Source organism: Gadus chalcogrammus, chromosome 16, assembly GCF_026213295.1.
Source record: "Gadus chalcogrammus isolate NIFS_2021 chromosome 16, NIFS_Gcha_1.0, whole genome shotgun sequence".
In the NCBI taxonomy this organism is placed as follows: domain Eukaryota; kingdom Metazoa; phylum Chordata; class Actinopteri; order Gadiformes; family Gadidae; genus Gadus; species Gadus chalcogrammus.
Genome location: NC_079427.1, coordinates 13,353,158 through 13,368,265, shown reverse-complemented (window position 1 = coordinate 13,368,265; position 15,108 = coordinate 13,353,158). Strand labels below are relative to the sequence as shown.

Here is a 15,108-nt window from a genome sequence, read left to right as displayed (position 1 = left end):
CTGTCTGTCTCTGTCTCTGTCTCTGTCTCTGTCTCTGTCTCTGTTGTGTGTGTGTGTGTTCACACAATTTCATGACACGGGATTATTGGAGATCGAATCAACAAATCATATCGCCTGGATAAATAGCATTGTGTTACCGTATCATCTTGTTTTCATCATATTTTATCTTGTTCAAGTGTCATCAGGCCATCGTCTTGGGGGTAAAACTACAAAGAGGGCTACAGTGTTACTTTTCTTGTAAGATTAGACAATAGGTTTACGGTATTTATCAATTGATCTAGTAGGGAATTATTTTCAAATTCAAAGACTATGATTGGTGCCTCCACCTATGGTTGCATGGTGGTCAATCCCAGATGAAAGGTTCTGGGTTTGGCGACGTCCCCAGCATCCTTGGTTTTACCTGCACTGTAATGAATTAGACCTACTCGGTCAATCATTACTTGTTGTGTCCATTCACTGTAGGTCACTCTTAAATTATGAATTGCCCTTCATTAGCGTAGGTATACATTCAATAACATGAACCAAAAGAAAAACCACAGTTCATTGTGTATATACTGTCCCTGCTTATGAGCTGACAAGTTGACTAGACAATGACGTTAACATTGTAAGCCAGATAGGTAGCTCAATTAAAATGTCAACATGAACCAAGCATCAATATTTTTACGCATTTCATTCAAAGTGCTATAATAATGAAATGTACAGTGCTTGTTAACATTTGCATTCGTTCAAATACAGAAATGTACTTTTAGGGGCAGTAATGCAAAAATTGCTTCAAGACATTGACTATTTTTATTACAAAATAATAATTTAAAATGAATTCTTTATATTCAGATGAACTTGAGACAACAAACTACAACTTTCCACAGATATATAGGCTTCATATTAATAGGCTACAAACCTATAGTTGGTGTGGATGTGAGTGTGTATATTTGCATTTTGAAGTGTGCTACTATTTAATTTAATTTAGCTTTATGCAAAAAATGTACTCATCTTGCTGAGTCGGTTCATAATGTCTTTAGCGCTACTTGCCCAAATTGTAATGTATTACCCAATTTCCTTATACTGCCAAGCACACTTATACTAGCACTACTGAAGCGATTCTTTAAAGCACATTTGATAAAAAGGTCAGAAAATGGATGGATGGTGAGGAAAGTTTGAAGTTCATTGTCTTAATGTTTCCACTATGTCTACATGTAGTCCGTAGACACTAGGGTTCAAGTAATAACCTGGCATGACGAGCCGGCACCGCTAGGATGTTTCTTAGAGCGTATAGTGGATGCTGTGGAGGGTCTGTGGAGTGTGTGTGGATAGTACCCTAGTGAGTGCATTGTGGATTTGGGATAAATCATAGTGTACCGTAGATCTCTTGCTGAGATTTAGCTAGCCAGCCAGGTGACCGTATCAATTGTGCTCAGGCTTGACCAACTCTGATCAACGACGGCATTCCATCCTTGCTTCCATGCATCAGCCGTTTCCTGATTCACTCCTCCACCCTCTCCTTCTGCTGTCATCTCTTACCCTCTCTTGATTGCATGCTTTCACTTTGTGTTTTCTCCAAGCTTGTTCCATGAGGTAGTTGGTTACCACCTCTTGTCCTTTTTTATTCCCTATGAAGGATATTTGATCATATATATAGGCATAGCATGTAGAGAAAGACACATAGTTTTAATTAACTTCCCTCAGTCTAATCGAGTCAATTCTTTCTGGATCTTTTATTTGGCTCACTAACAATGTAGCTTAAGTGTTTCTCTAGGTTGTAAATGCATATATATAGTACTCTCGGTCTCTGTCTGGATCTACCAATAGGCCTACTACACATCTTTGCATTTGTTTTGACCAGAGAAGGCGTAGGCAAACACAGAAGCCTTCTACGAATCGATAACACATAACAATACATTAAAGTACAATTATCTGGTAATAATTGTGTGTGTGTGTGTGTGTGTGTGTGTGTGTGTGTGTGTGTGTGTGTGTGTGTGTGTGTGTGTGTGTGTGTGTGTGTGTGTGTGTGTGTGTGTGTGTGTGTGTGTGTGTGTGTGTGTGTGTGTGTGTGTCTGTCTGCTTCTTGCTAATCTTTATTAATTTGACAATCAATTTCCTTCACTTGGAAATTGATTTTGAAAAACCATTAGGAGTAAAAAAAAATAAAAAAAGGCAGCTATACAGTTAAAAGATATCCTGCAGACTATAAAGCTTCTGCTCCATAGGGCTTTGGCTGACAATCCCGAGCGGAAACATGTGCATTCAGGAAGTTGAGGTTAATTTAATGGTGGTTTTTGAGGATTCCAGACCCGTCAACGGCGACACAATTTAAAGGGAGGCCTGTACCAGATAGGTTCTTGTTACGTTAGGATTTTAAAGGGAGGCCTGTACCAGATAGGTTCTTGTTACGTTAGGATTTTAAAGGGAGGCCTGTACCAGATAGGTTCTTGTTACCTTCTTGTTACCTTGTTTTTTTTAATTGTCGGCCTAAAGTTAAAACAGAGAGAGAGAGAGAGAGAGAGAGAGAGAGAGAGAGAGAGAGAGAGAGAGAGAGAGAGAGCGAGAGAGAGCGAGAGAGAGAGAGAGAGAGAGAGAGAGAGAGAGAGAGAGAGAGAGAGAGAGAGAGAGAGAGAGAGAGAGAGAGAGAGAGAGAGAGAGAGAGAACACACGTTTAAACACGTCACCTACTATCAGTAGTTTCCTGAGGGCGGGAATTGAATGATCAAAATACTCGCATATCTGGCCACATTCCAATCTTCAGAACTCAATACACAAGGCTTAACTCTAAACTACAGGGCAGCACTGCAATGGAATTGTATCAGTCACTTTAGAAAGACCCATTTTTTTTTTAATTGATTTTCATGCACTTTCACTGAGCACTTCGATACATCCCACTCATACGGCAAACCATTTTAGAAATGCTAATGTCAAAAGGGTGCCTATAAAGCCTCTTTTCTGGAGGACATGCATGGCTGATATATATGACGAGTAGGAAATGTAGTGAAATATTTCTCTTAACACTATCTCTTCTTAGCATGGACATGGGTTGGGGTACTGGCACAGACAGACAGAGGATTGGAGGTCTTGTTATTAAGTCCTGTTATAAGTTGGCATGAGGTTTGCTGTATGCTGTATGAGCCTCCCTAGAGTGGGAGGAGTGCGGGTGTTTTGCCCACAGCTGTTGCCTGTGTTGTTGGGAGGAGAGGAGATGGTCCTGCAAACAAACTTGGGATACAGGAAGTCAGCTAAGCAGTCCTTACCTTCAACACACATTCAACACCATTGTTTACAACACACACACACACACACACACACACACACACACACACACACACACACACACACACACACACACACACACACACACACACACTACAATTACACTTACACTTGCACACGCACAACCTTCGAGCCTTGGGCCTCTTATTTTTCTCTCTCGGCTGTATCTCCTTGGCTATTTCAGTTACAAGTTAGCTGCTTCTTAGACAATACTATTTACCCCCTAAGACACAAAGAATGAAATCTCAGCAGTTGTGTGTTTCCTCCTCCAAGCAGGAAACACACACACACACACACGAACACACACACACACGCGCGCGCAGACGATACTGACAATGGCGGGGTCCGTTTCTGGCTCTGCTTTTTCGTTTCCAGAGCTGAGGCCGTGGTAGTCACTATTTGACTATTCGTCCATCTGCTGTTCTCAGATGGATGAGATCCAAAGTATCAGATCATAATAGGCAATCTGACATGTGGACAATGTCGACGCTACGGCGGAGGTTATAAGTGTGATTTTATTAAACCAAGGATTCTGAGGTGGCTGATTCGATGCGCCTGTTTCATCGCAACGCTTTGAGTGCTCCCGGAGCACGAAGAGTCTGCACCTGTCATGTTGGGACTTTGCCATGGGCGGGTGAATGATTTGCAAAGCATTTGGGTGGCCATCGTGACCAGAAATGCAATGTCTAATGGTGTCTTGTCGTCAGGTACATTATTTGTATATTGAGAGGGCCTGGAACTGAACTTTAACGTGTATTAGGTTTCATATTGTTAATTGATGCAACGTTGAGATCAGCCTCTCCTCATTATCCTTCCCCCAACGTTCATTCTATTTCTCTAGCACAACCCCCCCAACTCCCAAACACACACCTTCAGCTGGGTGGTGTTCTTACAGTAACCACATCTAGTCCCCAATCTCTCCCCAGCGAATAGCAGAGCTACTTCGAGAGCGTTTTTTTTTCATTGTTTATTATTCTATGCTTTATAATGCAACAACTAAAATGCGGCCGAGTGACTCAACGATCTACCAAAGTTATTCAGCTTCCAAACAACTAAATCTTAAACTAAATCTCACAAACACACCCACACCCACAACTACAACCACATGTCATGCGCACAAACACACACATACACATGCAAATACAGGATGCAGTGGGGTTTTGCATGTGCAATGCAGCCATCCGCTGTTACGGTTGGTCCTAATGTGTGCACTCGCGTCACAACCATACTGAGCTTGTTGTGCTCTCTGTCCTATCATCCAAGATATTCATTTCTTCAGGCTCATAGAACCACAGATCTACTAGTACTAGATAAGTGTCCAGAGGTACTTGGCACCTTGTGATTATGAGAGGGTTTTAGTTCTAGATAGTTTCATATTCAACCCACGTTTATCTATATATATATATATATATATATATATATATATATACATACCAATCAGGCACTTTTATGTTCTCCGGTCATTTTATTTGTCTCTTTTCTTCTAATGTACCATTACAATACTAGGCAAACACGTGCCTGCTGTCTTCATGATAGACAGTAACAGGTTGATACCTCCCCCCTACCCCCACGCATGCACACACACACACACACACACACACACACACACACACACGCACACGCACGCGCGCACGCCGACAAACTGTCCCTCACTACTAACACTAACACAACCCACACACATCATTCGATAAAGGAATTTCCATGAAGGCCCGATGGAACAATGACCTCATGTTTTTGTGTCTCCTTTGGGTTGCTCTCCAGGTTTCAGAAGCATGTCCACACATACCGGATCCTCCCAGATGAAGAGGGCTTTCTAGCTGTCCAGGTATAACACACAGATGTAACACGTACACAGACACACACACAGCCAATTGCTAGAACTGTTGTCTGTGGTCAAGCTTTTGAACGTAAGGACAACCACTTTAAACAAGGCATTTGGTAGATGCGGCAATATCACTTCTTCATCAGTGCCAGATTAGTCTCCACGGATACGTCTTCTTGATAAGTCATGCGCATGCTCACGCTGTGTTGCTGATGGTGTTGTGTCTGTGGGACCCAATCACACACTGCCTTGTGAGACTGCTCTGCATCTCTGTGGCCTCCTCATTGGGTCACACTAGTGGTGGGCGTGGCTGTCTGTCTGTCTGTATATATGTGGGGTAAATGTAAGTGTATTACAGTGTGCACAGAAAAAACAGCACGCTTTAGTAGCAGCAGGCATGTGCTGATGTTTGTAGTTCACACACACACACACACACACACACACACACACACACACACACACACACACACACACACACACACACACACACACACACACACACACACACACACACACACACACACACACACACACACAGCTGTCTCATTGTGCTTTGTGCCCAACAGCTGTGAAGTCCCCCCCAGTTCTTTTTGCACACACACACACACACACACACACACACACACACACACACACACACACACACACACACACACACACACACACACACACTGTCCTTAATCTATCTATGAACCACCACCAGCAGCAGCACCTCGCCCTGCCGCCCCAGTGCAGGCGTATGTCAGAGCGGCTTGTGATGATGTCTGGGTGAAGCCACAGTCCTCCCTTAGTCACAAGCCTTTAAAGCGCCTCTGGCTCCACTTGGGCTGGATTGGCTTGCACACCACGTACAGCCCCAAAAGCCCACTGTAGTGTTCAAGGCCTGAGGAATGTCATGGCAACTTTTAATGTTTTGTTTTCATAATCAGGATCACGATTTACTTCAATCAGGTTGTGATATTTCTATGTTATCGCTAAGGTAAAAAACAAAAAAAGTTTTTTTTGTATGACTATTTTGATCTCTCATTCCATTTAGTTTTTAATCTCTTTATTTCATCATTGTCTTTTCATCTCTTTTTTATTCTCTCTCTCTCTCTCTCTCCTCTCTCTCTCTCTCTCTCTCTCTCTCTCTCTCTCTCTCCCCCTCTCTATCTCTCTCCCTCTCTCTCTCTCTCTCTCTCTCCCCCCCTCCCTCTCTCTCTTTTTCTCTCTCTCCATCTCCCCCTCCCTCTCTCTCTCCATCTCCCCCTCCCTCCCTCCCTCTCAGACGTCCCAGGGTGTTCAGCCGAAGCGGTTCAAGACCCTGCCAGAGTTGGTGCTGCTGTACCTCCAGCCCAGCCAAGGTCTGGTCTCCACTCTGCTCTACCCTGTGGACAGAGAAGAGAGTGCACTCAGCGATGACCGGGACTATTCAGGTGCATACTAATACTCTCTCCCTGTTCCATCAACTGTGCAAGTATCTCTATCTCTCTTTCTCATCTCTCTTTGTGTATGTCTGTCTCTCTTCTCTCTCTTGCTCTCTTTATCACTCTCCAATTTCTTATGTCTCAGTGTCTCCTTCTCTCTCTCTCCATCTTGATCTTTCTCCCTCACTCTGTCTTTCTCACACACACACACACACACACACACACACACACACACACACACACACACACACACACACACACACACACACACACACACACACACACACACACACACACACACACACACACACACACACGCACACACATTTACTTCCTGTGCTCTGCAATTGATCCTGAGATGTTTAATTTCCGATTGTCCCTTTGACAGATGGGGAGGATGAGAAGCCCCCCCTCCCACCCCGCTCTGCTTCCACTTCCACCCCCACTGGACCAGAAACACCCACTGAGAGGTATCCCCACCCCCTTCAAAAACGCCCCAATGACATGTTTTGTAAAGAGATACCTACCTGAGATGAGTTGTTGCATAGGTGTCGTTGTGTATCTGCTAGTGAAAGATTTTGTGGTAAAGAAAACATTGGTAATATGCTAAGCATAGAAGTCAGGCTGTGTAGCAACACAGGCCATGCGATGGTGGGGGCATGGTGAATGAATGATGAATGATGAATACACCTTTTACATGTCCTCGTTTCACTCACACACACATTGTCATTCATTTTCGTCAATGTCTCTCTGTCTCTCTACCTCTCTCTCGACCCCTCGCACATTCTCTCGCTCTCGGCTGTCTCCATGCATTCACAAGTCTTCCGTTCTGCCGGAGACCCCCCTCTCTGAAGGCAGACACCACATCCTGTTGAAAAGCACATTGCACAGATAATAAAGGGCCTGTTGGAAGGGGGTTTGTGCGGGTGTGTATTTTTGTGTTGGCTTGGTAGATCTGCCTTCTTTATGGCATGTGTTTGGCCCACCAAACCTCTCCCTTTGGGGACCCTTAAGTTTACAAAGATTGAATACCATCACCACACCGGCCAGAAGCTGTTCCCTTATCAGATAGCCCTGCTGTAGGCTGATGATGTTTCTCTTTTATGGAAATTGTTGAACTGGCGACAATATGCTTGTGAAACGAACCGTAGCTGACAAAGCAAATTTTGCTGTGTGTTTGTGTGTGCATGCCTGTGTATGTGTGAGCGTATGGCGGACACACATATGCATGCACACACACACTGTGTGTGTATATGCATGCGTTCATGCTTGCTTGTACATATTTGTGTGTGTGTCTTAAGTGTGGGTCTGTCTATTCTGTCGATTATCGATGCCAAAACACAAGTTTTGGCACAAGTTTTAAGGACGGCCAGAAACTGCATAACAAGATGATCATTAAGAGATCAAGTGTGGGGGTGAATCAAGGGGCTGAAACGTTATTTTTTTTATCAGGGGGGAAATGTAATATCTTGGAGTAGGGCCTATGTGCTGTATTTAATGTTAAAGCTTTTTATTTTGGCATCATGCAATACTCTTGGTGTCTATGTTCTGATGGATATGGATTTTTGTGTGTTATTGAAGGCTAACTGTAAGTTTGATTGTCCATATATGCAAACATATTGTGCGTCTATAGAGGTTGGTTGCTGCTATGGCCCCTCTGTTCTGTAGAATGCCCACTACAAATGTATCTCAAGGGAGAGAATAAGGGCTTATCCAATCTAAATCAATGTTAATATATGTGGGTCGGACTGTCAGCGTTTTTTTCAGGCAGTGGCTGAGTCTGATTTTTGAAAGAGGAAGTTGAAGGGTTTGGAATTCCTGACTCCACAGATGCACTTTATATATGCTAAATATAAAACACGCAAAATTTCTATGGCTTCCAGCGATTATTTATTTCTGCTCTGAAGGTAAATACAGTAACCGAATCCTTTAAAAAGTCCTGGAGTTGCTCCACTTTTTGGTACAAAATACGCCCACATATCTCTTAAGTGTAAATGTCTCCATCTTAAAAGTCTCTGTCAGTGTGGAATTTCCTTACAACAGAAACAACTCACGACTGAGTTCTTTCTCTGATTGTTGTTTGTATTTGTGATCAGATTGTCAATGTCTGAGGACCTCTCCAAACTTATATTGTTATGTTTTTTCGAGTTGACTTGCATTCACACTTTGTCTGCCTCTGTCTCTGTATGTGTTAGCCCTCCGGCGGCTAACGGTCTTAGCACCATTTCCCATGAGTACCTGAAGGGCAGCTATGCTCTTGACCTGGAAGCAGTCAAGCAGGGGGCCTGCGCCCTGCCCCACCTCAACAAGACCCTGGTCTCTTCCTGCAAGCGCCTCAACGGGTGAGCCAATGGCGGAAACACCCAACGTCTACATGCAGAGCAGACTTAGGGATGCAACGCAGACTTAAATAGAAGAAGAGTGGGTGTTATTACTTGACCTGAGCAGGTAGAGCATTAGCCAGTCAGGATATAGAAAAAAAAAGTATATATATATTTCAACAAAATATTCACACATAAAAATGTAAACTGTGTCTCTTACTTCTAACTGAGATTGTTCTGAATTTATTTTCATTATTCAGTTATATGAACCCACTGAACTCATTCCCGCTCCTCCTCTCACACTCACATGTTGCCCTCCAACAGGGAGGTTGATAAGGTTTTGTCTGGCCTGGAGATCCTTTCCAAGGTCTTCGATCAGCAAAGTGCCTTCATGGTCTCCAAGATGATCCAACAGGTAGGCCATGTAGAATATAACTTACTTTTCCCAAGATATTTCAAACTTCTATGTCTTCTGATATTATTTTAGAGGAAGTCAGAAACCGGTTGGTCTGAAACGAGTCGCAAAAAGAGTCGCAAAATAGGTCTCTTTGTTTTCTGTGTGTGGGGTCACGTCTGTGTGCTATCACGCTTTAGTTAGCTTCCCCATATGCTAGTATGACACACACACACACACACACACACACACACACACACACACATGCACACATGCCTATGGGGAAGGCCATAGGCATGCGTGTGTGAATCACGAGGCCACTGCAGGTCCTTGGAGTTTGTGTGTGTTTCTCTTGTTTTCCTCTTTGCCATAATGCACATCTTACTTGCCGCCTAAACAGATTTCTTCTATTTTATCTCTTTCCTTCTCCTCATACACCATCCATCAGATGTTTGTTTATTTTTTCTGTCCCCCAGTCTGTGAATCAGGGTGGAGACCAGGAGCTCGAGAACCTTGTGACCAAACTGGCCATCCTTAAAGACCTGCTGTCGTCCATAGAGAAGAAGGTACACGGCCAGATCCTGACCTTTGCCTGCACCCTCTCTCCCTTTTGCTCTCTCTCAGAGACATTTTTCATTATCTCTCAGTCTCTCCAGCTCAGTCATACAGGCACACAAATGTAGAGGTTGTTGGTTCAAGGTCCAGGATTGTTTGTTTGTGACACCAAAGCCTATAATCTATCAAGGAGGACAATCTAAAATAGTGAATCGTTATTCGCTGTAATCTTCCCCTTTACGAAATCCCAAATCAAAGTTATTATTTTCATCCCGTCCACTGGTCGACTTAAAGAGGCGGCTGTAAGATGTTTAAGATCGTGTTTGAATTATTAGAATTTAAGAAAAACATACCTATCAGGATGTCAATACTTTCGAATGCTATCCACTGCGCCATGGCCCGTTGTTCCAAACTAGTCTAGTCAAACCTATTCTCCGTCCGTGTCGTCGGTGGGGCCGAGCTCCAGTGAGTGTACATAGCTGAGATACCTCTCCCTCTCCAAACTCCACCTCTGCACCACGTCTGTCAGGGCAGGCCACTGGCTGATGACATACGGCCTTCCTGCTCACCCCTGTGTCCCCTCTGCCGTAATTCTGTCACCGGACTGTCCAAGTGGACAAGTATGGCAAGTCGAGGGGAGATGACCTTGGGAGGTCTTTGTTGTGGGGGGGGGGGGGAGGGGAATACCATCCCTCTTAAAGCCATTGAAATAACCCTGGAAAGTTCTACATGTAATATGTTTTACATTTTATGATAATTATGCTCTAGGTAGTAACGGCATTGATGTCCTTGTGCAGAATGTTTTAGAAGCTGAGAAGCTGGAAGATTGTGCAACAGTAGATTACCAACCAATTGTTGTAATTTCAATATTTCAATTATCCTCATTACCCTTAACATACCAAGCATTTTTCTCGACCCTTTTGAATCTCAGAGGGAAGGAAATGCCCTCACCCCCTCCCCCCCCTCACCGCTAAATGTGTCCAACTCCACTCCGCCACGGCTCTTCCTAGAGCACATCCAGGAAAAAGGAAATGGTGCCTTTTGTTTTCTTTACACAATCCCGACACAGTGGTTGTTTGGGCGGATGACGAGCTTTCCATCACACAGACTCAGGCAGAGTCTCGCGGACGTGCGGACGCAGAAAGTAAGAATCTGGCCGTACAATAGCTCGCGGGCCACTGTCTCTGGCCCCCGCTGAGGATCTCTGTTGATCCCATAACTAGCATACTTCTAAGGGCCTTCTCTCTTCTCCTTCACTCCATCCTTTTCATGCACAGTGTTTGTGTATGGAGCACCCCTGCTAATGTTCATACTCCAGCACCGTGTGTTACAGATTAAGATAATATAATATGAACTAGAAAGTGCATTTCCTGCATAAAATGCGGTGAGTGCTGTAGTACAAAGTGAGGTTGAAAATATTTTTAATAAAGCCACATAGATTAAGACATAAAGAAACGTTAAATGGCTTAAATCAAGTGAAGAAAAAAACAAAAGTTCAAAAGTCTTAATGGAGTAAACAATGTAAACATGCACACCATTTAAGAAAAAGTAAATGTTTGGAAACAAATAAAGTGACAGCTGAATGAAAAGCGCAAAGCAATGCTAAAAATGCAGACATGTAAAATGAATTGAACTGAAGTATCTGAAAGGTCAAATGTATTGCCCTGCATTGCTGGTGTGCGTGTGTGTGTGTGTGTGTGTGTGTGTGTGTGTGTGTGTGTGTGTGTGTGTGTGTGTGTGTGTGTGTGTGTGTGTGTGTGTGTGTGTGTGTGTGTGTGTGTGTGTGTGGGTGTGTGTGTGTGTGTGTGTGTGTGTGTGTCTGTAGCCCAAGTAGCCGAATAGAGCGGGAAAAACCACCCAATCTGGGAACACTGCTGAACATCCTGGCGCTCCAGCGTCAACGTAAATCAATTAGACCAACTGAAAACAAAGCCGGTATGAAACGAAAACAAGAGTTACGTATGTAACTACGGTTCTATGAATTCTGGATGACTGCCAGAGGCAGTGCTTAACACTTGATGTTATCCATCGCGCATGCACAGGTCGAGTATTTAATATCAACAAAGTCACACATGACCGGGGATGACGTCGGGCCGCCCGTCTATATAAGCCACGTCACTCTCCAAGATGTCCCTTCAGAATCTTCTCGCAAGATTCTGAGTGACAGAGAACTCTGTCACTCAGAATGGCGGTCATCCAGAATTCATAGAACCGTAGTTACATACGTAACTCTCCTTCTATTTCATTCTTACTGACCGCCAGAGGCAGTGCTTAACACTGAATGACTATTACCAACGTAGTCACGAGGAATCCTGTACCCACCGGAAGGCCCTGAGGGTTCCTGAAAAACAGCTGCAGCCAATGCGTGGTGAGCCGCTACATTGACCGTGTAAAATCGGCAAAGGTGCACGCTGAAGCCCAGGAGGCCGCTGCACAAATCTCCCTTAGAGGCACTCCTCGTAGTGCTGCCCAGGAGGTGGAGACACTCCTGGTGGAATGGCCTCTGATGTTAAGAGGCAAAGGCAGTCCTCTTGACTTGTATGCCTCCTCAATGACCTCCACCACCCACTTGGAACGCCTTTGTCTGGGCAGCGCTTGCCCCTTCCTCGGGCCCCCGTAGCAGACAAACAGGCCATCAGACTGGCAAACACCAGCAGTTTCCTGTATGTAACATCTCAAGGCTCTGACCGGGCAGAGTAGTTCTGCTGAACTAGCTTCTTCATCCGGTGGTTGTGAGGGGCCATAAGCTGCTAGCTCTATGACCTGATTATAGTGGGCCGAAGGCAGTCTCTTTTGAAAAAAAGATGGGTTAGGCCACAGTGCCACCCCTGTGCCGTCTGAGTTCCAGCATATACACTGTTCACTCACTGACAACGCATGAAGCTCACTCACACCCTTGGCTGACGCCATCGCTAGAAGAAAGGCAACCTTGCCGACAGCCATTTCAGTGGCGCCTGATCCAGGGGCTCAAACGGGGGGAGACGGAGGGCTCCAAGTACCAGAGGTAGGTCCCATGAGGGAACCTTGACAGCCCGTGGGGGGTTCCTCTGCTGGGCTCCTTAAGAAGTCGGGTCACCAAGGAATGAGACCCCACCGTCTGGCATCAACCTTAATGTGCCTGGATGAAATGGCAGCCACATAGACCCTTAAAGTGGAAGTAGATAGCTTCCTTTCCAGTAAGGAATCACAGTTCTATTTCATTCTTACTGGCCGCAAGAGGCAGTGGTTAACACTGGATGTTATCGATCGCGCATGCGCAGGTCGAGTATTTAATATCATCAAAGTCACACGTGACCGGGGATGACGTCGGGCCTCCCGTCTATATAAGCCCAAAGAAATCTGAAGAGAAGCGCACGATTCCAAGCTATGCTGAACTTTTTTACAATTTGAATGGAGACTCTAGGTGAAAAATTGAGGAAGGAGATAGGTCCCAAAGTTTGTAGGGAATAATAAAGAGGAAAGAAAGAATAAACTTATGCAGCACTCACCTAATTACCGGTTTATATAGAATATATTGTACGGTATCTACAATTATGTTTTTTTTTCTTTTTCTTCTTCTGTCTCCGCAGGCTCTCAAAGCACTCCAGGAAATGAGTTTGACGTCTCCTTGCTCTCTGCCTCCTCTCTCCACACGCCAAAGCAAAGCCATCCCTGTACAGGCCTTTGAGGTACACACGCATGCTCACACACACACATTCACACGACATATTTGATGTTCAATGTTGTGGGGCTGCTGATCTTCTGCTTTGATACTTGCGGTGCATACAGATTATCAACAAACCCTCGATATATATATTGAAACTGAATGAATGTCAAATACTTGTGTCTCTCTTGACAAGACGTTACTACCAACGTGCTGGCGGTAAGCTCCATTTATACAACAGTCATCCCACGTCAATCAGAGTTTAAACTAGGCAAGGAGGTCATCAATTCCTCCACATTTTACGGGGGACCTTTTTCAGTGTGCGACAACACCCAACAACACCAGAGGAAAGTACTTCTGAGGCCCGTAAATAGAAATCAGCCTTTGGTCTCAACTGTTTCCTCTCAACAGTTCAGTCAGTTGACTCTAGTTGCTCTTCTAGTTTGATATCCAGGGGCCAAACCCCCGATTGACAAATATCCTCTCAACCACTTCCACCTGGTATGTTGTTGTCCCTCTCAATTAATTGCATCTCCACAGACACACACACAGTGTGGCACTGAGGCAGTGTGCCTGAGATGAACCCATTTATTGTTGAAGTGTAGGATGAACCTCCCCCCTCACAGAGGAGCCGTTAGTGAGTCATGTGAGCACAAGGACTACCAAAAGGTGCTCTTCACAAAGAAGATGCACTTTTAGCCTCCCCCTCCCTCTGTGTCTGTTGGTTGCTGTGTTTGTGTTAGTGTTTGTTCGCAAGCAATGCTGTGTCTTTGTGTGGATGTGATGACACATGAATCAATGTCGGGGAAAAGAACATTGACGCCGTTGCAACATAAAGGAAGGGTATGGTGGAGGGTATGGTTACTGCGTTAAAATGAACTTGTACAAGGAAAGACAGACACAGAATGAGCACCAAGAGGAGGACATGAGAGATGCGATTAGTCATTACGGAATGTACCTCTGATTTGCCACTGACTTCCTGTTTGCACAGGAAGTGGTGGTGGGGTGAAGAGCAAGAGAATGTGGCAAAAAATACATTTGTTTAATAATTAGTTTAAGCCGAAATCCAGTTTGAACAGGACTTTTATATATTTTAGATTAAGATATGATGTGACGAGGTTCAAAACCTATCCAACCATAAATTATTCTGTAATTCTGCTAAGATGCCCCCTGGTGGGGAGGCCATGTAATGCCCTGTAAACGCATGGAAAAGCTCTCTACCCCTCTCTCTTATCTCTTATCTAAAGGGTGTGTTGGTCTGGCTGTGGGAGTGGGTGTGTGTGCATGTTCTCTGAAAGTTTTTATTATCACCAAACCTGGCTTCATGGAGTTTGGCTGCTATCCGGGGCCAGCCTTATTGTTGGGGAATGAACAGAAGCTGATCATAGTGTGTGTGTGTGTGTGTGTGTGTGTGGTGTGTGTGTGTGTGTGTGTGTGTGTGTGTGTGTGTGTGTGTGTGTGTGTGTGTGTGTGTGTGTGTGTGTGTGTGTGTGTGTTTGTGTGTGTGTGTGTGTTTATGTGTTTATTTCCTCACCAACGCAGGTGAAGCTGGATGGCTGTTTGGCAGAGCTGGCCAAGATAGGGGAAGAGCCAGAAACACACTCTGTCCGTCGACGTGGAGGGAGGGAGACTGGTGGTGATGAAGAAGGTGAAGGACAGCCAGGAGGACTGGACCCCCTTCACCCACGACAAGAGTGAGTAACGACACT

General features: G+C 44.6%; 1 protein-coding gene across 1 annotated transcript in view; it reads left to right on the top strand.

Moving 5' to 3' along the window:
* Positions 1–15,108, top strand: part of LOC130406350 (phosphatidylinositol 3,4,5-trisphosphate 5-phosphatase 2A-like) — a 29,818-nt gene that overhangs the window by 1,173 nt on the left and 13,537 nt on the right. The window contains 9 exon segments of the mRNA XM_056611880.1: positions 5,020–5,083; positions 6,348–6,495; positions 6,875–6,956; positions 8,682–8,828; positions 9,132–9,222; positions 9,678–9,767; positions 13,326–13,424; positions 14,942–14,980; positions 14,982–15,093. Of these exon segments, the coding sequence (XP_056467855.1) occupies positions 5,020–5,083; positions 6,348–6,495; positions 6,875–6,956; positions 8,682–8,828; positions 9,132–9,222; positions 9,678–9,767; positions 13,326–13,424; positions 14,942–14,980; positions 14,982–15,093 (872 nt within the window).